Below are 26,885 nucleotides of genomic sequence, written 5' to 3'. Positions count from 1 at the left end.
TTGACCATTTACGATCCTAATGTTTTTGGGCAACCAGACAATAATTACTAACGATTACTTCCACGCGACAAATTGGTGTTCAGCTTTGGGACACGAAACAAACCTGGGCCATTCGTTTTCCAGCTGCATTTCAACCCTACCATCTCTTTTATTTTTATCTGTTTTTCAATAAAAATAATTTCTTGTGGTTAGAATGTATTTTTTTTATTAATTAAATTAAATTCAGTGAAAATATTATTATATAATATGAATTACTTTATTAGAATAAACAAATTTGTCTAAAGAGAAAATATAATAGGAAGTAAAGGGTAAATGTATAATTATAACATCTATTTTGAAACAATAAATCTATTCATTATTTATTTTTTTTATCATTCTTTTATAATCTAATAATATAATATTAAATGATTAATTTATAAGTAAAATATAATAAATAATTTTTAATTATCGAATATTACATCAATGAGAATTTTATAATAAGATGATGAGAATTCTACCTATCATTTCTCATTTAGCATTATTCATTTAGAAGAAAAATTTTAGATATAAGCTTCTACACTCTATACATCATTTAAAAATATATAATATTATTTTTTTATTCTCATATTTCATATTAAATTAAAATATAAAATATAAAGATAAAAAAATAAAATTATATATTTTTAAATAGTATATATATGTGTGAATTTTTATGTAGCAAAACTTCATTTTGAAAATGTCAACGGTACCTCTAATTTACTTGCAGATTTGGTTGGGAGCCAAATATATTATTCAGCGGAAGAGCGGATGATCTTATACAGAGATGGAAGTAAGCACCATCGTTCTACTCATCTTCCTGTCAACCTCTCTTTCTCTCCCATCTCACTCCGAATCTTCGCCGGGATGCAAAGCGTGGCTCGCCCAATCAATCCCCACCGACATGCCCCACCTCCCTCGTGTCCCCGGCGTCCTCTCCACCGGTAACTCTTTTCTACTCTCTACATGCTTTCTCTTCCTCACTCCCTCGGTTTTTTAGCTGAGAAATCCCACCAAAACAAAAAAACTTGAAGCGAATTTTGGGATGTGATGGTTGGTGATAGGGGATGTCTTCCGGTGGTTGGCCTGGAACTCTACCCAGAGACTGGACGTGATAGCTCAGTACTGGCAGCTGAATGCCCACCCCGAAGATCCTCGTTCTGGCGATTACGGATACTCGAAAGCAGACATGCTGAGATTTGGTGCCCATGAAGGTTCTAGTGTTTATAAAGCCCTCCAGGACGCCGCTGATCGCAATGTTAGTATCAGGTACATTGTTCAATTCTGTCTGCTTGATCAACATTTTATTATATCATCTTAATCTATTTCAGTTCAAATTATGTATCGGTTAGTAGAATAATTTGTACATGAAACCGATTACTCTGTAGGCTACTGTCACACTCGGGAGTTTATCCCGACTATACCACAGAACCATCTAACCTTGCTTCAGGAAGGCCGAACGTGGAGAATGTGACCTTGTTACTGGGTGAATGGTATGGGTCTGGCATAGTACATACAAAAGTGTGGATATCGAATCGTCGAGATGTATATATCGGATCCGCAAATAATGACTGGAAGTCCCTCACGCAGGCATGTATTCTGACAGAATATACATGCTTATCTTGTCATCTATGGAATAAGGCGTTACCACTTGTTCCAAAAGTATAGAAAATGATGAATTTAATCACTAAACCGTTATTCTAATATTCCCTTTCATGAAATGAATCCAGCACGTGGATAAAAGAGAATAGAGAGTTGATAGGTCTGAACTCATGCCTATTCGGTACAATACCATGATAAATTATCAATTAGTCCATAAACTTAAACCCATAGGCTCCTAAGTATCTTGAGCTAAAAGCCATATGTATCCGATCATCTGTAAAGTTCACTCATCTAATTGTTTCAGCATGTTTGTTTTTTAGCTGAACCATTTTATGAGGTGTTCTGTATCAATAATTATTGTGTGGTTATAGGTGAAGGAAGTTGGTATTTATCTTGTTGGTTGTCCAAAAATTGCAAAGAAGGTTGAGGTTTACTTTGACAACCTGTGGAAGCTTGCATATCTCAATTCCTCGGCTTACACCAAAACAGTGTCTGATCAACAATGGCAGACCAATAGAAAAGTTCCATGCTGGTCACGTTTTCTTGATTCTAAAGAAAGTTGCAGGTATGCCAATGGCTTATTCTGAGAAGCAACTTCACTCGAGTTAAGGTTTCAAAACTTGTAGTCATGTGTTGTCTAAATAGTTTCTCATCAAAGGTATTTGCGCTCATGCTTCGGGGTATTACTTGTCTCGGAAATTCCTTGTGTGTGTTGATATTTTGGTGTTCAATCAGTATATTTTTTGTTGAAACTTGGGGTGGTCCCTTTTGGATGGTGGCCTCAAACCTATTGGACCAGTAATAAAATTTCTCTTATAGGTGTGCTTTCTCCTAGTTGTTGCTCTTGTATATGACCCGTGTACTTGGGCTTTTGCCTAGTCCTACGATCAATAAAATCTTATTTACCAATAAAAAAAAAGGTGTGCGTTAATCTTGATTCGCAGGAACTTAGATATAATGAATGGGCACTAGAACAAGAAATTAGTTAAGTTTTAAACAAGCTTGTTTTAGCCCTTTTAATTTTCTGAGTATTTCAGTATTTCACCTTTTCTTTTCTATTACGATCTAATCATTCACTCAGAAAGCTTATTTTCTGCAGCTGTTAGTATGGTTCTTTTACATGAGGCTGATCATCTAGCTTAATATGCCCACTGCAGCCATATTGACCCACTTTCATTGCCCCCTGTATCTCCCCCCTATATTCTCTCCTTTTACATGGTCAAATCTGATGGCAACTAACTGTTTATAGTTATGAGATCACAGGTCACCTCTTCCTCAATTTGTGAGGATTCCCCATGTAGCAGGATATCCTATACTGTCCGACCCTTATATGTTTAAAATATCAATTCAGACTCCTGGGCACAGTCATTCAACTTTGCGGCCTGAATCCAGCTATCTATCTTTCGCTCCTCCAGAGGTAAGAGGGAATTCCTAAAATTTTGTTGGTGATATGGCTTTTGTTCTGTTTTACAAGAGATTTCCTGTTTAATTAAATTAAGATATTACCTCATCATTTGGAACGGAACTTTTACAAGAAATTGCTAGAACTGAAATGGTATCATTTGGGATTCTATTGTATATGTGATTTTCCAACTCATTTGATCAAATGATGAATTCTAGATAATTAGGTGTTTCCCTTGTATGCTACCTAATGTCCATTACTTGGGCTTCGTCTTTTGAATTTTTAGTGAAACTTTGATTACCAGTCAACAAATGATGAGTATTGGAAACATAATTTTTATTATAAGTAGTTATAGAAAAATACTTTAAGTAAATAATAGAGTTGTGTCAGATTCTGGGAAGACTGGAAATAAAATGAAACTATTTTCGGGTGATTTCAAGGACCTCATAACTAAACGTTGATAGGTGAAACTTGGAGAACATCTAGATGATGTAGAAAATTCGAGGGTGGGATTTTATTAGAAGTTGAGGCTATCTACACTAGCAGCTTGCCTTTAAAATAATTTATCCTTGCCTTTTCTGGCCGTGCATGTTTTAGCATTTTTGAAGTATTTTCTGTTTTATGCTTTAATTCTGTTGCCATTTGTGGTTGGCAGCTATCATTTGGCAGATACCAGGCTGACCAACAGGCATGGGTAGATACAATAAAATCTGTAGGAAGTGGAGGAACTGTTAGAATTAGTACCATGGACTGGCTTGGTCAGTCCCAATATTTGAAGCCAACAGTTTATTGGTCATCCCTTTCCTCTGCAGTATCAGAGGTAACTTTCTCTGCCACTGCTTATATTCTTGAAATATTTTGATGCTTCTAGTTACAACTAGGTGGCAAATGAGCATTGACCACTTTTTAATAACCAAGGGTTTTGCTAACTTCATACTCAAGAGAGGTTTATGGGTGCATCTTTAGGGGCTGGTTTCTTATCCTTTATGTGAACACCATAAAACTCGGGTCTGCCTTGCCCATAAAACATTATCAACATCGATATTATCTTCTATAAGAACCTTCAACATTCCTGTATTTCATAGTCTGACAAAAGTTTATGAATTACTAGGTGGTCTTCTCCAAGCATGCAACAGTGAAGATATTGGTAGCATACTGGGCACATTTTATCAACGGCACTGATCAGTATCTGAAGTCTCTCCTCTACTCCAATGTTCTCTGCTCCTCTTCAAAGTACAACAGATGCTCTGGAAAAGTTGAGATCAAGTACTATATGGTTCCGGGTTTTAATTTGACCGGACCTGCCACTCAGAATGGAACTAGTACGGGAAATATTTACCCTGGATATAGCAGAGTAAACCATGGAAAGTATGCAGTTAGTGATGCGCGAGCCCACATTGGTACAAGCAATCTTATTTGGGATTACTTTTATACAACATCTGGTGTAAGTTTTGGAACATACAACCCTGCCATTGTTTCGCAACTTCAACTTGTCTTTGAGGCTGACTGGAATTCGCCATATGCTGTTCCAGTTGAAGAGATAGATCAGGATGGTCAATTTTATTCAAGCTGAGTCGTAGTTTGAACTTATTGGTTTGTGCAAATTCCAAATCAGTAAATGAGAGAGCTTGAAACAAACTGTGTATTAAATGAGCTGACTGCATGTGCTTTATGTGGAAATGTTAAAAAGCTTGGAAACCATTTCATTTCAGAACCCAACACCTGGGGAAAGGACTGCAGTAACAACTGTGGAACTGCTTTGAAATCTTTTGGAGTTTGCATGGTTGGTACAGTGCTCTTGTTATATTCTTTAGAGTAATACTAGATACAGTTATAAGATGTGCAAATCTCGCGATATTCACTTTAAAAAAAAATGACATCCATCATTAAAAAAATTAATATTTTTGTGTCAAACTCTCAAATTTATCTATTTTTTTAAAGGGAGTGCGTCAAACTTGTGCAGACCAGAATTGCAAATATCATTTTGCTATATTTTACCGCATTAAATTTCATATCATTATAACTATCTTAATTGATATTTTTTATTATTAAAAAAATAATATGTTTTTAAAATAATAAGAGATGAATGTTATATGCATAAATTGTAATACTTTTGGTAAGAGAGACGAGAAAGCCGCTCTTATTATTTCTTTGTTGTATTTATTTTTTGATTGAGTGGCGTTTTGAATAGCATTAGGCCCGTTTGGATAGTAAAATATTTTATCTCATTTTATCTTATCACATCATTATAATTTTTTTAAATTCTTACACAAAATATAATAAACAATTCAATTTTTTCAATTTTTAAAATAATAATAATATTAAAAAATAATATTTTAATAATATTTATTTAACTTTTAATTTATAAATTTTATCTCAATTCATTTAATTTTAACACACTATCCAAACGATACTTTATTCTTTATTGCTTATCTTTACCGATTGATAGACTCAAAAATTAAATTACACGTAGAAAGCACATAAACATGGGGTCGGGTCGGGTCATTTAAGACGGACCATGAAACAAGTCACGGCTCACAACGAAGACTGACTTGGGCGAGCACTTGAAAGTTGTAAGCCCTAGAGAGTAGAGAGAGACAGAAGACAAGGAAAGTGTTACCGTCCCAGGGAAAATGTTTTTCTCGCACTTCCCTTCCGTTCCCCTCCAAACTAGCATTGAATAAGACGCGATTTTTGGGCCGTCACTCTTAACTCATGCACACAAACACGAGAGTTCTCCCCATTTGAGAGATGAAGTCTGAGAATCAGAGACTGTAGAAAAGAGAAACAAAAGAACAGCGCACACAGTCGGAGAGAGAGAGAGAGAGAGAGAGAGAGTGGAAGATGCATAGTTTGAAAGCTTTGGTGGCATTGACGAGGAGTTCGTTTCAGAGAGTCGGCCCTCGCTATCTCTCAGAGCATAGAGGCTTTTCTGCTCTACCAAGCTACGAGCAAAACGATGATCTCCAAGACCAGGTCACTCGTAACCCTCTCTCTCTCTCTCTCTCTCTCTCTCGTATTTTTTAGTTGCTAAGATGAAGTCAGTTTTAGAGATGTGTATGTCTATGCTCTCTCTCTTTATGTATAAAATTTGTTCATTTTGTTTCTAAGATGAATCGGGGATATGCGGTTTTTGTTTTATTACTCTCAAAAAGATTCATTTTTCAGGTTTTAGTTGAAGGAAGAGCCAAGTCAAGAGCTGCCATTCTCAACAGACCTTCTGCTCTCAATGCTCTCACCAATTCAATGGTTTTGTTTGATCTGTTATATTTCTCCCATTTACCATCACTCTCTCTTCGTGGCTGTTGGCTCATTTTGTTTATTCGGTTCATACCCATTTAGTAAAATTGTGAATTGGAGTTTTTTTTTCTTTCATAGGCCGCTCGGCTTAAGAGATTATATGAATCATGGGAAGAAAACCCGGATATCGGCTTTGTCTTGATGAAGGTATTGCGTTGTTTTCCGTTTACCCATACCTTATTTCTTCTTCAATTATTATGGGGTATGTTTAACTTTATTTTCAATAACATACCTTACAAGTTCGCTGACTATGTTGAGAATTGCCAGTGAATACACTGAGAATGGCCGATGTCACATGACAAGGCATGAGGTGTGGAAAGGCCCGAAAAAACTTATTAAACGTAGGATAAGGGAACAACAACAAAAATAAACAACCACAACAACGAAAAAAGGATCGTATTCAGAATGTAGACGGTCTGTGATTTTGTGAACATGTTGCATTCTCTATTGTCTAGCTAAATAGAATATAAACACGAATGCTTGGTAAGCTGCTTTAGGATGGTCATTTTTGGAATAATTTTCGTGGAACTCTTTAGTGTAAATGGGTTTCAAAACCTGTTTTCTGTACCTAATTGATCATTTTATTATCGGAAGGCTTTTTAACTTGGAATTAAACATGCCCTTAATGCTTCAAATTTGTTCATCCTTGGTGTCTGAGCTGCTATCTTGAATTGTTTGAAGGGTAGTGGCAGGGCATTCTGTTCCGGGGCAGATGTTGGTAACCTCTATCATTTAATCAGTGAAGGTATGTATGATGTCCTTGTTCTTGTTTTTTGCCTGTTCAAGATATCAGCTCGAAATATTTTTTTTTTTCACAGAATCCAGCCATTCTAACTATGGGTTCTGGAATCAATTTGATTTTTCATAACTGCAGATTTAAGCCATTCCACCTATATTGGGTCTTTATTTGGTGTTGGTGTGAACATTTGCATTATATAGCTGAAAAATTCCTATTTGGTCTGGTCATAAAGTCCATCGTGTAACTGGATCAGTAATCAAGCCAAATGCTATTATTATTTTCGATTTAGAGGTTGTTCTAATTATAATCTAATATTCTTTTTGATCAATAAATAAGAATTTTATTAAAATAGGTGAAGCCAAGTACACGGGACATATACAAGAGCAACACCTATGCATGAGTGTCTAAAGATACAAGGAAATCATGTACGTTCATGGCATTAAAGTCTATTACAATCGACTAATGGAATATTCATCGTGTATGTGTGTGTATTTTCATGGCCTGGCTATTAGCGCTTAGCAAATCAGTGGTGATGTTATGAAGATGTTCTCCACAGGTTGTTTTTGGTTTTTTTTTTTTTTTTTGGGGGGGGGGGGGGGGGGATCGGTTAGGCAGCAAGGCTATGCATGATGTGTTTTTGGTGTCTTATCACATTCTTTATTTTAAATTTTTCCATACACTGCCTCTGGTCTGGAAGCAGTTGTTAACCTCATGGTTTCTACAAATTAAGTAATTTTGATTATCTGCAGGGAATGTTGAGGAGTGTAAAAAGTTTTTTGAGACATTATATAAGTTGGTATATCTTCAAGCAACATATTTGAAGCCACAAGTGAGTATTCGATCCTTTTGAAGTTGAGATTTCAGAATATTTTGGTGAATGACCAATCTTATCTAGGATGCATGCTTTTTTACTCGTAAATTACCTATCTTATTTTGATGTTCACATGGCGGATGGTAGCAGGCTTGTGGTTTTACTTGTTCATTTGGTTCGAAATTAGGCTTTTTCTCCAAAAAGAAAAAAACAAATGTATAACCTACTTTAATTAATCATTTGTTATATGGGGCCACTGATTGTCTTTTAATTGACATCTATACAGGTGGCTATCTTGGATGGTATCACTATGGGAGGTGGTGCTGGAATTTCACTTCCAGGAATGTTCCGTTTGGTAACTGATAAGACTGTATGTAGCTGCTGCTATTGCCTGCTGAATTGAATTGTTACTACTAGATTTTTGTTTGAGATGTCAATATCCTCCTGTTTTTGTATAAACTGTAAAAATATCCTTGAAGTGAAGCACTTTAAAATAAAATCTTTACCAATAAAGCAATCATATAGCCTTAACCTTTTGATGAGATGAAAAGGTTATGCTCTTGATTGCATGAGAATGTGTTCTCTGTTCCCAGACAGAATAAATATGTTTGCTTTTGTGATGCTGATAGGGATCATTTAGTAATTCCCCTTTGCCTGTAGAATATCCAAGTGAGGGAAACATCGATCCCTAAATCCATTTGTTGATATTTCCTCTGCAAACAAAGATCATCTCAGTCTGCATTTTTTTTGAACTATTACTGTCTAGTGTGCTATATTTATGGTTGTATAATCACCATTTTTTGTAAAGTATATGTATACGATAAAAATTTCTAACCCATGCATGAAAATTGCAGGTTTTCTCTAATCCAGAGACTCAAATGGGTTTCCATCCTGATGCAGGGGCTTCCTTTTATCTTTCTCGTCTACCCGGCTATTTGGGTAACATATTTTTTTATATTTCCTCTACAGTCAAAGTTACCTCAGTCTGCAATATGTCTTACTTCCAATGAACACATGCTAAAACACCATGACAGATTATTTGAATTCACAGGATTTTTTTTTTTTTTTTTTTTATATATAAGTAAAAATATTATATATATATATATATAAATCAATAGAATAACCAAGTTCACTGGACGTATACAAGAAAACATCTAACCCATACAAGAGAGCCCCTAATGGCCCAAAAATCCCATGAAACCTACCCAAAATACACAAAGCCTGAATTGGACACACCTCCCCAACCCCAACCCCAACCCAACCCCTTGTTTCCATAAAACTAATCCTCTACCCGAACATCCCACAACGAGATCGTCTTCACAATGCCCTCCCTTTATTCTTCCCTTGACTTGAGCCACCTCCCTTAACATCGTAGTTGATTGAACATAGAAGACTCTTTAACTCCCTGCTTTTCTTAAAATGTGATTTGGTTTCAAGCGCGTGACTCGCCTCAATCGCAGTGAGCAGAGCTTTAAATTAATCTTCATATTCTCCCTGTTCTCCATATGAAAGCCCCAGGATTTGCTGAAGTCCGTTAACTTTATTCAAAACTCAATCTGATGGTGAATCTGCTATATCGTTTAACGAAGGGATAGAAACCAAGAGAATGACATTATCTCCAGCCACCGTACCCAACTGTACTCCCGATTCCAAACCTTCCCCCACATGAGGCACTAACGACAAACCGCTAGTGTCCATTGTTTCTGCCACCATTACAGGTTTCTCCCCTCCGTCAACATTGCTTGACTTTGCACCACCCCCCAACGATCCTTGTCGTGTCGCTTTGTCTGGCCCTACTGTTCCCTCCGTAGCACAGGAAGGGGAAGCACTACCTTTTGTAACCCCGTTTGCATCTTCCAAAAGAGGTTTAACTGTTGCTTCCAAAATATTTGAGACCCTCTAGGGTCCTCTGTCTTCAACTAAGGATGAACCCTGGACAGAAGTACCAACCCCATCTGCATATGGTGATTGAGGTCCTACAGCTCCCTCAGGAGGCATAGTGACACTGGCATGGACAAAGATGCCAGCGTCCAACGACCCTATCTGTGACGGCGTTAAAACGCCCTTTGCCGGCACATTTGTGGCCTTCAAACCCAAAGGATCTCCCCCCCCCCTCCCCCTCCATGCTCGGCCCACCGCCAAAACCCACGACTAAGTCCAGTCCCTTATCCACTTTAATCATCAAATCTCTCACATACTCCATAACTCCCTTCAATTGAGGTTTGACATCCCACAAGACCCCCTCCACCTCTCCCAATGTCACCTGACGGCCTTTGTCTCCTACAATTGCCTTACTCTTTCCTTCTGCGGCCGAGCTGTTCTCGACATGACTACCCGCCAATGACCTCAACACCGCAACGTACGAAGCACCTTTGACTGAGGACGACCTTCCCACTGTTTTTCCAAACTCCCCAGTAACTCTTCGAATAGACTGCAGAAAGCCTTTCCATCCAATGCCATTAGCGCCCTCCAGAATCACCAACAATCATTTCCTCCTTCCATTCCAGAATTATGAGAGTTGCAGAAAGCTACCCCTTGTGTTAGCATGATGTTGAATGATAAAAACTCCATTGCCCATCCTTAACTCTTTGAAGAAACCTTCATGACAGATAAGTTCTGAGCAATCCTCAATCCCCTTAGCCACCCATGAAGCTGTCATCCCCCCTAGACATATGAACTTAGCCATCATTTTGCTACGTTTAGAAATACGAAAATTATTTCTTCCCTCTTTCGTAAAAGCAAAAGTTTTTTATTTCACTTTCAACCACCTCTCGCATTCCGACTGAGATGAGTCCACATCACACGTCGTCATTTTCAAATCCCTCTGTGTCCACTGCTCCCTACTGCTCCAACTTCATCTGCTTAAAGTAAAACAACATAGTTTCATCCAAGTCGGTTTTTGCGAAAAAAACCTGGTTGCCATAGAGGGGGGTTATCGTCGGAAGGCCCTCGGCGGAGTCGCCGGTGCCCGTCGACCTTATCTATGCCGGCAGTGAGGGGTCACTCGCCGTTCTAGAGTGGGAGAGGGTGGCGGTGTTTATGTAGGGAGACAGACAGATCTGGTTTCGGCGACAGAGGCAGACTACGGAGAGACGAAGAGGGACGCCGGAGACTGAGGTAGAGACATGGACATACGACGTCGACAGACGGCTCATAAGGACTACATAGACGACGAAAATCGAGACAGAAGCTGCGAAATCCGGTCGCCGGAGGGAGGACCGGCACCAGCCGAACCTCAGCGGCAGTGCCGGGGCCCTTCGACCAAGTCTGTTGCGGTGGTGAGATGCCACACGCCGGCTAGGGTGGGGGAGGGGTGGCGGCGGGTCTGGGTGTTTAGGGTTCTCTCTCTTGCTTTTACTGTTGTGGGTCTCTCCTCTAACTTACTATGGCTAGAAATTGTTGTTTAGGGCTCACATGATTTCTGTGAACTGCTAAATCACTAGTAGTATTTGAACTATTTTGAATTCTTAAATATTTATTACATTACCCTTAACTGATTGCTCACAGGGGAATACTTAGCACTTACAGGAGACAAGCTTCACGGTGTAGAAATGATCGCATGTGGCCTTGCTACACACTATTCACTACATGCGGTTTGTTTCCGCTCATTTTATGTCATTTCAGTTTGTGTTTTTGTTATTTATTATTGATAGCTGATACTAATCAGTTCTTTATGGCAGAGACTTTCTTGGATTGAGGAACGCCTTGGTAAATTGATGACCGATGATCCTTCTGTTATAGAAACATCCCTTGCACAATATGGTGACCTTGTCTATCCCGAAAGGACAAGCATTCTTCACAAGTAATGCTCTGTCGACTGTATCTTAGTTTTTTTTCCAAGGGTTTTTCATGGTTCTTGTCCATTATGGTTGTGTAGAAATCCTTTATTTTGGTCTTTAAAATTTTGCCTAGTATTTTTTTTTTTTCTTCTCAAATTTCAAAAGAGTAATGTTAGATACAAGTCCCAAATAGACAAGCCCTATACAAGCCTTTTGTAAAACAATGAGTCTCACTAATAAAGAATAGTTTTTCTTACACTTTTTTAAGGTGGGGTCCACTTTTTTACAAGTGCTTGTATGGGGCTTGTCTATTTGGGGCTTGTACAAATCATTTCTCATTTCAAAATATCTAAGTTTGTACCATAAAAAGAGGGCAATGCTGTTCCACATCCATCAACTATGAGTTGAATTGCATACAGGACTAATGGAAAGCTGATGAGGCAAGGTTATAATCTAAGGAAAATACTTTAGCCACAAAGAGATTACACAAAAATAATCGCACAAATTGATGTGGCTTGATATGACTAGTCAAATTATAAAGCTACTTTTATTGTAAAGTAGTTCTAACGGATCAAATGAACTCACATCAATTTGTGAGATTGCTTTTGTGTAATTTATTAGTGGATGTAGCAGTACTCATAATCTAATGTAACATTTGTGTTGATGGATGGAAGGTATAGAAATTGAAACATTTAAATTTGATGTGCGAGAATTGATGGTCAAAGCAATAAATTGCTTGTGATGGCCCTTATCTGTATACATTCATTTCAGTTTTTATAGTTCTGGTATGCCTGGAATATTAAACTTTAGACGATCTGTTGTAGAAGTAGATGTTGCAGCACTGGTCCATATTCATCTGTTAATTTATTTGCTCCTGTTTTTATGTTGACTCAGGATTGACACCATTGATGGATGTTTCAGCCATGATACAATTGAGGAAATTATTGATGCGTTGGTAAGCATAAAATTATGTTGACTTGATACTTGATGGAGTTTATAATGGAATATTTAGGAAAGTTATACAACCTCATAATTTATAAGGCTTGGCATTTTCTTATAAGCAAAAGGCCCAGCAAAATTAGCTGGTGGTTGAGGCTATATTTGTAAAGAGCATTTCCTTTTACTTTTTCTCTCTGCCTGCTGGAGTTTCTGTAAAAGAAAATACTCTGTTGTGTCTACTCTCAGAAATTATTGACTGTTCACACTGATTATATTCATTTACTTTTTCCTACTCTCCACTATAAATTTATGATGAACTCCTTTAAAGTAATTATGCTCTTAGGTACTTTGGCTACATGCTGGTGGAAAGCAAGAGTTGACTTTGTATCAAGATATAAGGGGCCACAATTTGTATTAAGTCATTGTTAAGATTCTTATTGATTGTATATTTTCTTTGTAACAATTTGCTCAGGAAAAGGAGGCAGCTGAGTCTCATGATGAATGGTGTAAAATGGCCCTAAAAAAACTAAGAGAAGCCTCCCCGTTAAGCTTAAAAATTACTTTACGATCTGTGAGTCGCTTGCTCCTTTAAAGCAACCTTTAAGTTGCTTTAACACTACATATCTTGACTTTTTCCTTTGCATATAGATACGCGAAGGTAGATTTCAATCTCTTCCTCAATGTCTTGCTCGAGAGTACCGGATATCCCTTAACGGAGTTTCTGAACGGGTTTCACATGACTTTTGTGAGGTATGGGCTTAACTAATTTTATGTGAAGTTTTTATGACCCCTTCACTACATTATATAATCTAATGTATTTCACCAGTTTGGGATGAGGAAGCGAAAGTAAGCTTCTATGTGTCCTTTCCAAGATGGACTGATAAAAAAAAAAGTGTCCTTTCTAAGAAAGAGATGTTTAGCTGTTTTTGCTCTTTCTATAAGGCCCTCATCCTGCAGGATAACAATTCCCCTATTTGGAAAAATATTTGGCAGTTAAGACCTCTTCTGACATGTTGGATTGGACCTTTTCTGTTCTTAGAAAAGAGCTAGGAGGAAGCCCACGAATTACCATTGCGGAAGATGGTTCCTACTTACTATGGTGTATATGGAGGGGAATGACAGGATTTGAGAATCATGAGCAGTTGCAGAAAGAAGTCAAACTCTATTTTTAATACTCCTTGCCTTTGTACAGCCTCTATAGACTTTAGTGGACCGACTTTTTTATGATTTTCTTATATCAAAAAATCATTCTCTAATTCTAGATAGCTGACTTCTTGCATGCACACGCACACTTGTATATGCCTTCTTGCTTTATATTTTGAAATTTTATTACCTATCAATAAACTCATGTTACTCCTTTTCATACGGCTGTAGGGTGTTCGGTCACGATTGATAGACAAGGATTTTGCCCCAAAGGTATCTGATCTTGCCTTGTCCATAACTTAATCGTAATTGCCAATTTTCTTTTTCTTCTTCTTTTTTGCAATTCAAGCGACTGTGTGGATTGTTTTGTTTATTGCCAATATGCAGTGGGACCCCCCAAGCTTAGCGGAAGTGTCAAAAGACATGGTTGACTGCTACTTCTCTCAGCTTAATGAGTTTGAGCCTGAGCTGGAGCTGCCAACGGCACTGCGAGAACCTTTTATGTGAGATGTTTTTAATAAGTTTTTACGTGAGATGTATGCATAAATATTGAATTTGTAACATGATTGTCTGCCTTGTTGGTTAATTTCAAAATAATTTAACCATCTCATGGTTTTCCTAGAAATAATGTTTCAATTCATTGTTGCAAATAGCCATCATCTGAAACTTTCATGGTCGTTATTTTTTGGTGGGAACGTGTTATTCATGTTCCATGGAGTAGAACTCGTTTCCAATGGCATTCTACATCACTTTTAATTAAAATTCATTATGCGTTCCACAGCATTTACAAATCCTCTCCCTCTCAGCTGCTATAATTTGCAATTTTGGTGCACTCTATTAAATCTAGAGACCAATCCGGTTTTGATGGAATCATTTTTTTTTTTTTTAATTCGGGGAGGGAGGGGGTCGAACCGTGTTATGCCATCAGGCCTTTGGCGGTGGAATCATTCGTTTAATTGTAAGAAATAACTTCAAATAATTAAAAAATTTCCCAAGGGTTTGGTATTATGGCATTTTAAAGCCAGACCAATTCAATTTATGATTTTATGTAAACTAAACATCTCAAAATAAAATTATAAACTACAATGCAGCACCAAGAGAGACCCAACCCCAGGCCTTTTAGGGACCATAGCAGTGTATACTAATATGCAAATATTTCAGCCGCCACAGCACATCCATCTTTTGAGTAAAATCCTTACACTGGGCAAAAGCCTTATCTTAGAGCATTATAGTAATGCTACATACAAGCCTAAAGTCCAATCAATTTTCCCTTCAATATGATGCTGCCTACTAAAATATATCAGCCAAGTGTCTTGACCTGAAAATAGTGTATTAACAACAGCAAACACCATGAATCCTAATTGATCCGTTGGGATCACCAATCCCTTGGCTCGCCAAACATTAACGAAATAATAGCTGCCTTAAAGTAGAGAAACAGTTGTCTTTGAAATTAACACAACCGACTGGGATGTACAGATATTTGAGGAAACAAATCCAAACATTAACAAAATAATCCCTGCCTAAAAGTTGACAAACAACTCCAATGATCATAGCTCAACAGAGCTGGGTTTCAAACTTCAGATTTATGCCCATACTGAAAAGTTCCTGGCACAATAGCTTAGCCCCATAAGGGACATTAACCTTTACAATGTCATCTAATGATTCACAGACCCGGCAATACGGACCCCTAATCTTACGGCCACCAGTCACAGACCGTTGGATCACATTGGCAACATTTTTGCATTTTTGGCATATGTGCATTTGGGAGGAGTCACTGAGTGTAAAAAGGCGTTCATGCAAGTTCGCTGAGGCACCATGTGCTATAAGGCAGTCACGCTCCATCTCACCAAATTTGATCCCACCAAATCGCTTCCGATCTGCCACTGGTTGTCGGGTAAGAGGATGGACTGGACCAGTGTTGCGAAATTTGACCTTGTCTTCAGACATGTGAATCAGACGCTGATAGAAAGTTGGGCCCATAAATATGAGGGAGCGAACCCTTTCGCCAGTTCGTCCATTGTATACTCTCTCATTTCCCCATCTTGAAAATCCAGCCCTGCAACATATTTAACACAGCAATCTGTCTGGTGACGACCATTTGAACGAACAAACACAAAACCTAATGAACGATAGGAGATTGAAGATGAAATAACCCGACACATAATAGAACTTGAAAAATACCTTGTAACCTGGCAACTGGGAAGGTAAATCTGAGCATATGATTATCGTGTGAAGCCGGCACAATTGCTAAAGCTAACTATTTTTGCTGATATTACCCTTGTTTATAGAATTAAATCACGTTTTGTTTCAATTCTATAATTCTATATAACTTTTTAATTTATCAAGAAAATTATAGAATTAAAACAAAACAATAAAGCGTCCACTCTTCAATTATTAAATCATTATTTAAGGCTAATAATGAAAAAATAGCATCAAAGATTCAAAGGTTGCACCTGCATTTAATGTCCTTTCTTAATCTTTGTTTTCTGCCAAAGTGGACACTGATTATGGGATAGTACTCCACGACAAATTGTTTGGATCCATCATATTTCATTTGTAAAGCAACCCATGTAAGAAAATTCAAAGAACTTTTGCACCATGCTACATTGACGAAATTACTACGTTTTGAGTATGGCCCGTTACCCATGAAGCAATGACAAATGTAAATAAAATTCAAAGAAACCATGCATTATAATGAATGGTGCAATGACTAGTTACCTATGAAGCTGTTCCGTGATGGCATCAACAGAGAGTGTGGAGAATGGGGTGGCATATCTCAAGGAACCACCACAAGCTATTCCCTTCCCTAAAGCAGCCTCTAGGAGTTGACCAGGAGTTTGTCGTGAAGGAAATGCATGTGGATTTATTACAATATCCGGTACTATCCCTTGTATTGTGAAAGGGAAGTTCTCTTGCGACTCCAAAAAGCCTAGAACACCTTTTTGCCCATGCATGCTTGAGAATTTGTCTCCAAGACATGGGGATCGAACCTGCAGTAAAATGTAAGTAAAATCTTTCTGACCTTCTAATAAAGGGGCAAGCCTAAAATCCTTCTGAGCCACATTTGGTATAATACTGCATTATAACAAATTACACGTTTTTCACATTGTGAGCATATGCATGTATAAATCTAAAGGTCCATGCATGTGCATGTATGTTGCACACAAATTTGCAGAAGTGCATATAAAAAAAAAAATTATTGGCACCGGGTGTCCAGGACCAGCGTCCCGATTAATCCCTGGGGTGCACAAGCCCTCAACAAGGAGTTTCCTGCTAGTGCACCTTATGTAATTCAAAGGAAAAATTCTCCAGTCCAATTGCCCCTAGAGATTGTTTGCACCCAAGGGAATTTGAACCTTAGACCTCGGGAGAGCATACCCCCAAGCCCAAGGCCTTTACCACTTGAGACAACCCCTAGGGGTTATATTTACATATGGGTTCAAGGGCGTCACAGTATAAACTACCTGTCTCAGGGACACCACAGCAAAATTCTTTCCATCATCATTAGAAGACAGCACAACTTTCTGAACCATGCCCCTTTCAGTGTGCTTCAATTTAATACTGTGGTCATTCCCAGACTCTGCACACCTCCCTATGACAATGTCACCACTCTGCAGGTTTGCACCAATGAAAGGGAAACCATCATCATCAAGACTGTCAACGCGTCCAATCTTACTTTGAATCTTGCCAAAGTTGACACAATCATCAGGTTTCCGCCTCTTTTCCAAAGTTTCCTTATTGTCAACCTCGGCCTTATAGCTTCTAATGTGCTCAGACCGAAACATACCACGCTCCAACGAAGCCTTGTTCATCACCAAGGAGTCTTCTTGGTTGTACCCTAGGTGAACATTGACTGCCACAATAGCATTCTGGCCATTGTATAATTCAGGCTTTGGCAGTATTCCATGATGACCCAGAGGAGATCCTGGTTTTCCAAGACAATCAGAGGCGATAGTCCTGAAAAGTGGCCTCTGAGGATACAATAGACTGTGAGACAGAGTATCTACTCTAATGTTAGGATTTGTTGTGGAGAACCCTATAGCCTGTGAAGAGTGCTTCTGAGACTGGTAAAGGACCCTTCTGGCATGGTCATGATTTGCATATGGGACAATTCCACAGCTCAAACCTAATAAAAATGACATATCTAGTTCACAGTGGGTGTACTGAGCAGGTGACTTTCCCTCTTTTTCCATGAACAGATACTTGATGCCCCATGCAGTACGACAGTCTTCTTCTTCCTCAGTTCCAATTAGCTCAATTATGCCCTTATCCAAAAGATATTGGAAGGTGTAATTTTCACCTTTATATCCTTTAACCTTGTTCAAATTTTCAACAACTAAAAGAGGCCGTAGAATCCTACCAGCATCAGAAAATATGCGCACTTCTTCATGCTGCTCATCTCTTTTGATTTCAACCTGCAAGACTAAATCACTATTAAAGATGTTGGAAATGCCAGAAGAATTTATCAACTAACACAAACCAACTAAAGTTGAACAGCAGATTTACAACCATCGGTTAAGGACAGGAAGAAGATTAAATTATAAAAAAAGGCTACTTCATGTGGGTTAGGAATGTTTCAAAGCGTTTAGCTGGGAGGAACAAAAATACCCATAGCAATTCTCAGTAATGTAATGAGATCAACACAGCATACCAAAGATAGGAAAATGTACAATTAAAATATACACTTCAATATTATGATTTCAAGTACAATTCAGTATTTAGATTTAGATGAGCATCATATCACGCATGACAAGAAAATGAACTTTTGAGAGAATAAATCAAATTAGAAGATAGTGAAAAACTTGAACTAACAATTGTTTTTGCTATTTATATAATTGATAAAGTAAATAGAGTTCTCCCATCCCAATCTCATTCTGCAATATTGATGTGACCCTCTCCATCAACCCTCAGATCAGCTCTTGTTTTTTTAATAACATATAAGGCTTAACGAGCAAAGCTAAGTTAACATAATTGGTTAAAAGTGGGATGGGGATATAGTTCATAGCATTTTCCAAGTAAATATTATAGAAGGCAGAAAACAATTTCAAAACCACAGAGCAAACGAGATTTAAGAGTGATAGGAATATTGTGGCTAAGTATTCAGCATAAATTAACCAGGCAAGGCATCCACCAACAAGCTAGCCCATATAGAAAAAATAATAGCTTGCAGTGGGGCTGTCCACTAGCATGCATTAAGGTCAGCCTATTTATGTACATATTTTCCCACAAACAGCAACCACCTACAAGAAAGTTTGCCGAGCAGACTTCCTCAAGCTCTTATAAAATACTAACAACTTTATATCCAAAGCAATATTCCAAAAATGGTTCAATCAATCTGCCTCAATTATAACACAAGTATGGTTATATATGGTTTGACTAATAGAGAACCTGATGTGGCAACAGCTTTTGGCGTCGTTTATTCCTGAGCTCAGCAACAAATGAAATGGAATCTTCACAAACTCCAACCCAGTCCCCATTCAAAAACACTTTATATTTTCTACACATTGAAGCATCATCTGCCAACTCCTCCATCCCACAATCAAAAAATATATGAGTCATAGGCTCCAATATGTTTGTGCTTACTAGGCCAGTGATGGCCAAATTTTTCACAAGCCCACAATTTTCACCGTCTGGAGTAGACAGAAAGCATACCCTCCCCCAGTGAGAAGGATGTCTGCACACAGAAAATCCTATCAGATAATATTTTACAGTTCTAGTAGACAAACATCTCAAATACCGAACGCATAAAGCACTCAACATTCCAATAATGAGGAAAAAAATATGCATATGCTACAGCACACATAAATTGATGCTGAAACCTAAGACATGATAATTTTAAAACAGTTCATGATACTGTATGCATAACATATAGGGGAAAAACTCACTCAAATGCTAATTGCAATCTGAAATTACTTGAACCTCGCTACTTTGACATGTCTCTAGAAAGCAAACAAAGACAGTAAAGGAAAAAAAAAAAAAAAAAGGAAGAATAATTCACCTAATGTCTGAGACATCCTTTTCTTGTATAAGTAGCAAATACTTCCATCGGCATCTCTAACACCAACCTACCAGTATTTCACCTTAGACATAATTTCTTTGTTAAATCTACTAAATTCAATGCAATTATTTTCTTATCATCACTTTATCACTTGCTTATTATTACTTCATTTCCAACTATAGAAAGCATATATTTATTTATAAGATAAATTTGAATAATAATCAAGAAAAATAATTATAGGCATTATCAAGGTACGTATGGAGTATACTTCAAAAATAGCATACATATAAATTGTGAAGCCTGAGAAGAAACAGAGACTCGTCATCAATGAGAGAGTTGCAACTTTCATTCTCTTTCCCGTTCCTGCCCTCCTCAATTAAGTTGCCAAAGAATATTCATTACTGACCTCTCCACATTTCATTTTTACATACCATAAATTCATTAGGGGAGAACAATCTCACGGTAATGCCAAAGGCCATATACATTCAATGTCACCTCTTGATCACGGATTGGAAAGTGTGCCTCAAGGAGTCCTGAAATTTCAGGTCAACATACCCTTTTGCTTTAATGAGACACATTAATTACAATTTCAGGTTTAACTTGTATGCTAAAATCAGATGTTTTAAATTGCTAGCCCAGTCAGCATTTATCTTTAGTGTGATTGGTTGTTCAGACCAAGAAGCAGATTGCACACAAATTAATGGTGCGCACCCGAGCCACTATTAAAACATTAACTCTGCTTTACAGGGAAGGGGCAATTAATGCTAAATGGACCAGGATTTTTTTGGGTAAGTGCCAAATAGACCAAGATATAGTAAAGAGAATGTTGACGACACCATTTATATCCCAGCAGACAAGTTCAAATCTGATATTTTTTTGCACAATTCCCCGAGCATTCTCATGCAACCAATATGTCAAAAAAGGGGGATTGTATGACCAGTAACGAATAGAAAAACACCTCATACATGTTCAAAACCACTTACGGGTATCTGGCATCGCCAACTTTCCCTGTGTACTGAACCTGCTGGCGTGTTCTCCTCATTTCAGCCAATGTCTGTAATGGATTTGTTCGCCCTAGTGTTGCCACTACACCTGAAATCCTTTCCATCCTCTTGAAAGGATGTGACCATGCTCCAGTTGAGAATGCTCGTGTAAGACCATTGGTGATTATGGAAGCATCCAGATAGTGTTCAATTGGACGCACACTACGCTCTCCATAAAGGTCTCTCTGCAAAACCTTTGCCATGCGCTTCCGTGCATGTGCAAGATGCACTCTCAGCTCCCGCTCAAGTAGCTCACCTGCCAAGTCAAACCTCTTGTTTCTAAAATCATCCCTGTTATCACATTTTCTGCAGCCAGTGTAAGCCTGCAGGAGGCACTTCACCATATACCCAAGAAAACGAGCCTTCAGTTTTGGGACCTTGAGTCCCGGAAACAGATACTTGCTAAAGCACTCTTCAATAGATTCCCCAGGAGGAAATTTGGTATTCTTTACAAGTTTATCTACATAACTTAGAGCTTTCTTTGCTCTACGAAAGCCACCACATTTCTCATCAGCTTCGCGAATTGAGGCAAACAGTATATTCGATATGCTGGCATCTTCAATGTCATAATCAATCAGGTCCATAGCTTCTCTGTCTGATGATACACCAAGAGCAAAAAACAATATCCATAAAGGGATTTCTGTCGACAAGAAATATACAGTAAGAACTTTCTCTCCTCCTTTGATATCTTCAATTTTAGAAATCCCCACCAGTTTCATGATTAACCTATTCTTCTTTGTTTCTGACTTGTATGCAACTGTCCAACCTTGATTATTCAAAATCCAAAGCCTCTTCATACTTAGCTGCTCCTGAGCAACAAATGTCTGCAATAATAACAATATAGAGATTATAGAAACATTTGGCCAAAAGAAATAAACATCTATCAATTATCAACATACTGCATAGCATATTAAATTTACAAAAGATTTTAGAGACAGCAGAAGAGAAGGTAAAGAAAACACGTTTTTATAAAATATTAAAAATATATATATATGAAAAAAACTAGCATGCCAACAACCAAATATTGAAAAGAAATATCTCCCTGAAAGTAATCAACGGCAAATAATGCAAACTAACTTTGGAAAAAAACTACAATTTAGGATATAGAAGCAATGGGATCTGGACCTAGAACAAGGACATCTATGCCAAAACCTGAACATAGGACATCAGTCCTTTCTATTGGATTCACACTTTTTGTATTGTTCACATTTTTTTGGTGGGGAAGGGGGGGAAAGTCTATCCGATTCACAAGGATGAACAACAGGGACGTGGTTAAAGGGTTCAACCACCTCTGGAATGAAAAACTGCCAATAGACCGAAACCTTAAAAATCCATGACCAAACGGTCCTCATGAAAACAATAGAGTATAGGCTGCTGAAAAAGGCATAGAAAACCTTTTTCTTTGCTTTTTCTATACGTTTCTTGCAGGAAAAAAAAAAAAAAAAAAGTTAAAGAAGCAACAAGCCATTAGTGAATAAACTGAAAGGTACTGGAAATATAGAATAAAATCTGCCACTTTCAAAGAAAAAGTATGAACGCCCCCAAAATCCACGGCATTGATTTCCAAGCTCTAAAGTTGCGTTTTTTACTTGGACAGCTGCGCTTGGAAAGATTTTGACAGTTGATAATTTAAGGAAGCGGGGTATGGTGGTCATGGAGTGGTGCTACATGTGCAAAAGGAATGGAGAATCGATAGATCACTTGCTTTTACATTTTGAGGTGGCAGGGGAATTATGGGCCGGTATCCTTGATAGAGCCAGACTGAGTTGGGTAATGCCTAAGAGTGTGGTGGAATTACTAGCGTGCTGGAACAGAAGGCATACCTGTGCACAATTGGCAGCAGCATGGTTTGTGCTTAATGTGATGTCTATGGTCAGAAAGGAATGATAGGTGCTTTAACAACAAGGAGCGTGCAGTGGGGGACATTTGGAATTTTTTTATATTCTCTCTTTTACAGTGGTTTTCTGCTATTGTATTGAAGTGTGGGAATGTCCATGAGTTTCTATCTTCTTTTCAGCTCACTAGAATGTAATTAGGTGTCTCACTTTGTATACTTCATGTGTACTTGGGCATTGCCTAGTTTCATTCTATTCAATAAAGCTAGTTATTTACTTATTAAAAAAAAAAACAAAAATCTACGAGCTTGGAAAATTTGCTAACATTTTTTTTATAGGTAAAAAGAAGTTTTATTGATCCACGTAAATAGGCAAAGCCCGAGTACACAGGAAGTATACAAGAAAGAGCCTAATTACAAACTACGTGCTACTGATAGTAGCGTACAAAACATTAAGACTCACTCCATCCCATACAATAGAAGAGGCCTAAAGCAACAAAGTATGAAAGAAGAAGTCCCTAAAACTGTCCGGAGAGCGTTCCTTATCCTCAAAACAAAGTATGAAACATTTATTAGACAAGATATTATTCACTTAGACAGGAGATCCTGGAAAATTGATTCAACATGTAAAACATCTTACTCCCACCGTGCAATGTGTTTATTATGTATCTTAAAAAAATCATTATATTTTTATAGTATTTTTATATACTAATTAATGAGCATATCCTTGCCACATACCTTCAAAAATTGACATAAAAACATTTCCATATTGTTTCTTATCTATATCAGTGTTTCATAGTAAAAATATAGTTTAAAGAGGAGCAAGTTAAGAGTGAGGAGGAAATCAAGTTGAGCTGCAACCATGGATACAAACCCTATACAGGACAGAAACCCAAAGAAAATATTATTCAAACTCACCTTCTCTGCACCCTTGATCAAAAAATAACCTCCATTATCAAACTCACAGTCTCTTTTCTCTGCTCCTTTCATTCGGCAGATATCGGACTTCACCATCACAGGGATCCTCCCTATTGTGATATCCCTGTTATCTTCAGTTATGACATCTCGGTCGATATATTGATCTTTTCCAGTTTTAAACTTGTCACTTCTGACAAGTTTTTGAGTATATACCTGATAAATTATATGAGTGCAGCACAGTCAGATAAAAATTCTGCAATTTTCTTCTCAGCAGATAAACTACACAACAAGATGATGCACACGTATAATATACAAAGAAATTTGTCAACAGCGATACTGGGCAGTAGACTTTAGCTGTAAGATCCTTTCCTAAAGTTAAAGAGCCACATAACAAAAGCAGGCTCTAATTGCATCATACTAGTCAGAAATAGGATATAAAGCGCACACACAAAAAACCGATAAATAGCAACTTATTTGCACTTAATAAGGGAAAAATCCTTCAAATAAATTAACACATACCGAGAAGGAACATAATGAAAAATGAGGATGTGCATGTGTGTGGGCGCGTAAGATTGTGTTCGTGGGACAATCAACAGAACAGCTTTGCACAGGTTAGTTCAACTTTCTGAAAAGCAAGTATCCCCAATGTCACAAAAGTTACAGATATTGTGTAACAAATTGTACTTACTAAAATAATATAACAACTCCAGCATACTCTACTACAAAAGTACAAATGTTAAATCAGGAATTGTTTAGCTAATAAAGGAATCATGATACAGAATCTCATCTATGATAAGCAGAACAGTAGCATCATCAACAATCCAAGTGCCAAGCTATTGTCAGAATAAAATGGATTTTGTTCACCTGAACATGAATTTTCACTTTCATCTTTGATGAGTACGTCATGTTCTGAAGCCGGGCATGCCTAGGAAACATATCGTTGTCCTTCTCACCACCCCAGAAGCTTGGTTGGTCAAGGCTGACCTTCCCAAATCTAACTGAAGCATATCGCCACTCACTCTCTCCCTTCTTTGAAGGGTCAAATCCAGGCTCAACAATAATCTCACCAAAAGAATCAAATACCTTCTGGAGACCATTCTCAATGAAGTCATTGTATGAGTTAATTTGGTGACTAATGAGACCATACTCGTTAAAGAATGACATGGCTGCCTTCTTACAAAATCTTTTCAAAAACTCTTGGTCCAGATCATGTATGCTATATGATTCAATAAATTCCTCATCATCTTCATCCGTAACAAACCCATTTGAAAGATTATCACCCTTACTAATAGCAATATCTTCCTTGGCATCAGATGACTCCTCCATTGGCATCTAAATCTGTGAAGAAAACAAGGGCAAAAGATCAATAAAAAAACTGTCAAAGCAACCATATAAAAACCTAAATTATCCATTTAGCAGGGGAGACACTTGTTGGGTCCGTTCAGTAGCAGAATTAAATCATCTTTTTTTTTTTTTATAAGTAAACGATATTATTGATAAGAATAGGCAAAGCCCAAGTACACAAGATGTTATACAAGAGACAAAAACCTATCTAGGTCGCAGAAGTGAGAACAAGAAAATCATGTTAAGGCCATTAAAATCTATAGCTAAATCATCTCTTTTTTTTTCCAAAACAAAATATGAAAAACCACACATACAATGCATGGATAAATAAATCTTCCTAAGAGACACGTCATAAACCAAAAGAATAAAGACATTTTAAAAAGTGACATCTGAAGCTCGCATTAATTTAATATCTTAATCCTTTTTATCGGTAGTTTAATATCCTAATCCTTATGTGAATTAGCAGGAGTTTCTGACTTTTTTAGGTACAAGTAGACCTCTAAAATGTAATGAGGTATACGAACTTATGCTTGCATTAGATGCTTCAATCACAACTAGACCTTCAAACTACAAATATTCTGAAATATCCCATATTAGCGAAGGCTCTAGAATCAAGAAACAAAAAAATAAGCAAAACGAAATAAAACCACATATAAAAACCAGTTCTTTCCTCAGTTAAATCTTTTGCCTTCCCAAAACAAAATGCATTGTATACATATACAGGGATTTGAATCTTCCTCAGCTCTTACACATGATAGCTGGTATAATCTCTTCTTTTCTTTTCTTTTAAAAAAAAATCAAAGCTTTCCTAAATCAATCAATTTACATGCACTATTTTCTCGTGCATCCACCAGTCGCATTCAACAAGATTCTTCATGAGCCAAACCGAATCAAAAGTACCCCATTTTTTTTTTCTTTTGTTGCCCGAAACTCCAACGTAATCATTAAAAAAAATGAAAACGATCTTGGTTTGCAACAGTAAAAGAAAAAATATAAATGCGGAGAGAGAGAGAGAGAGAGAGAGAGAGAGATACTCACATTAGAAACGTTCCCTGCAAGAGTTTGGAAAAACCCCAGCCAGAAATCAGGGATTCGAGGGGTTTTGTTTTTTACACTCCCTGCCACACAATGCGTTCGTGTGCGTGTGATTTCTAGGGTTTTTTTAACCACGCAATGACGCAAATACTCTGAACTCTCCGTCCGTCTTTCACTTCCACGGAGAAGAGTGGAGGACAGTGATGAAAAAATTTAGAACAAAAACCCCGAAATCCGAACTGATGCCCCCTCCTCCTATTTAATCACAATAACAAATATGAAATATGTCCTTCGTAAGTCGAATGTGTCCACGCTGCTCACCATCTTTTCCTCTTAAAACATGGGAATTAAGCAGACACTGTGTGAGTAGCATAGGAAATTCACTCTTTCGCCTCGGAGAATTAATTTTTTGAGTCAGCTTTCTTTTCTTTTCTTTTCTGTTTCTTTTTTTTTTTTGAGAAATTCTATTTAATTTACAAGATCATTTTAAATTTTTTATTAATTAAATCTTATCATATTAATAATATAAAGATTATATTTTTCATACCCACTTATAAATATAATTTTTTTTTTTTAAATATACGGTATGCAGGTTTTATCAATATCCCTCCTTTTATAAAGAAATAGTTTTTACCTAAAAGGAAAAATTTAAAAGAATACAAAACTCTCAAAATTATGTGTTTTTTTATACAAATTAGGAAATTTTGAACCGAATTTTCATTTATACAAATTGAAGAATCGAAGAAAAAAGATTAGTTAGATCAAACAATGGCTGGATTTGCAAACTCACCTGCTACATTATTGACCGGTGACGAAATGAGAAATGAGAATATCGTACCAAAGCTCATAGAACTATCATGATGATTGTTTTACTCGTTGGATACAATTTATTACTAACAACAAATCAATTTCAACTATAGGGTCACGAATATCAAGCTGCTGCTAACATATAACATATAATTTATACCCTTTTTAGTTTTTTT

At 37.3% G+C, this 26,885-nt stretch overlaps 3 protein-coding genes across 3 annotated transcripts; 2 read left to right on the top strand and 1 right to left on the bottom strand.

The window, feature by feature from the left end:
• The first annotated feature begins 706 nt into the window (after window positions 1-706).
• On the top strand, window positions 707-4,811 carry LOC109005216 (phospholipase D Z-like). The gene is made up of 7 exons (XM_018984032.2): window positions 707-959; window positions 1,080-1,284; window positions 1,404-1,605; window positions 1,989-2,182; window positions 2,881-3,034; window positions 3,675-3,839; window positions 4,131-4,811. The coding sequence occupies exons 1-7, from the start codon at window positions 803-805 to the stop codon at window positions 4,590-4,592; spliced, it is 1,539 nt and encodes a 512-aa protein (XP_018839577.2). The 5' UTR covers window positions 707-802; the 3' UTR covers window positions 4,593-4,811.
• A 753-nt stretch (window positions 4,812-5,564) lies between these two features.
• On the top strand, window positions 5,565-14,411 carry LOC109005217 (3-hydroxyisobutyryl-CoA hydrolase-like protein 2, mitochondrial). Its single transcript, XM_018984033.2, has 14 exons — window positions 5,565-5,995; window positions 6,188-6,268; window positions 6,398-6,466; window positions 7,001-7,064; window positions 7,808-7,887; window positions 8,156-8,239; window positions 8,724-8,808; window positions 11,377-11,462; window positions 11,550-11,671; window positions 12,543-12,603; window positions 13,060-13,158; window positions 13,236-13,337; window positions 13,962-14,003; window positions 14,118-14,411. Exons 1-14 carry the CDS (start codon window positions 5,864-5,866, stop codon window positions 14,235-14,237), a joined length of 1,227 nt encoding a protein of 408 aa, XP_018839578.1. The 5' UTR covers window positions 5,565-5,863; the 3' UTR covers window positions 14,238-14,411.
• Window positions 14,412-15,131: 720 nt separating this feature from the next.
• Window positions 15,132-26,238, bottom strand: LOC109005225 (DNA-directed RNA polymerase D subunit 2b-like). Its single transcript, XM_018984042.2, has 8 exons — window positions 25,906-26,238; window positions 24,388-24,861; window positions 23,524-23,736; window positions 20,712-21,595; window positions 19,119-19,404; window positions 17,195-18,145; window positions 16,449-16,720; window positions 15,132-15,786 (listed from the first exon to the last, which is right to left on the bottom strand). The coding sequence occupies exons 2-8, from the start codon at window positions 24,853-24,855 to the stop codon at window positions 15,285-15,287; spliced, it is 3,576 nt and encodes a 1,191-aa protein (XP_018839587.2). The 5' UTR covers window positions 24,856-24,861; window positions 25,906-26,238; the 3' UTR covers window positions 15,132-15,284.
• Between the last annotated feature and the right edge of the window lie 647 nt (window positions 26,239-26,885).

This window comes from Juglans regia, chromosome 11, assembly GCF_001411555.2.
Source record: "Juglans regia cultivar Chandler chromosome 11, Walnut 2.0, whole genome shotgun sequence".
Taxonomy (NCBI): Eukaryota; Viridiplantae; Streptophyta; class Magnoliopsida; order Fagales; family Juglandaceae; genus Juglans; species Juglans regia.
The sequence above is the reverse complement of the archived record's forward strand: the minus strand, read 5'-3'. Positions and strand labels throughout refer to the sequence as shown.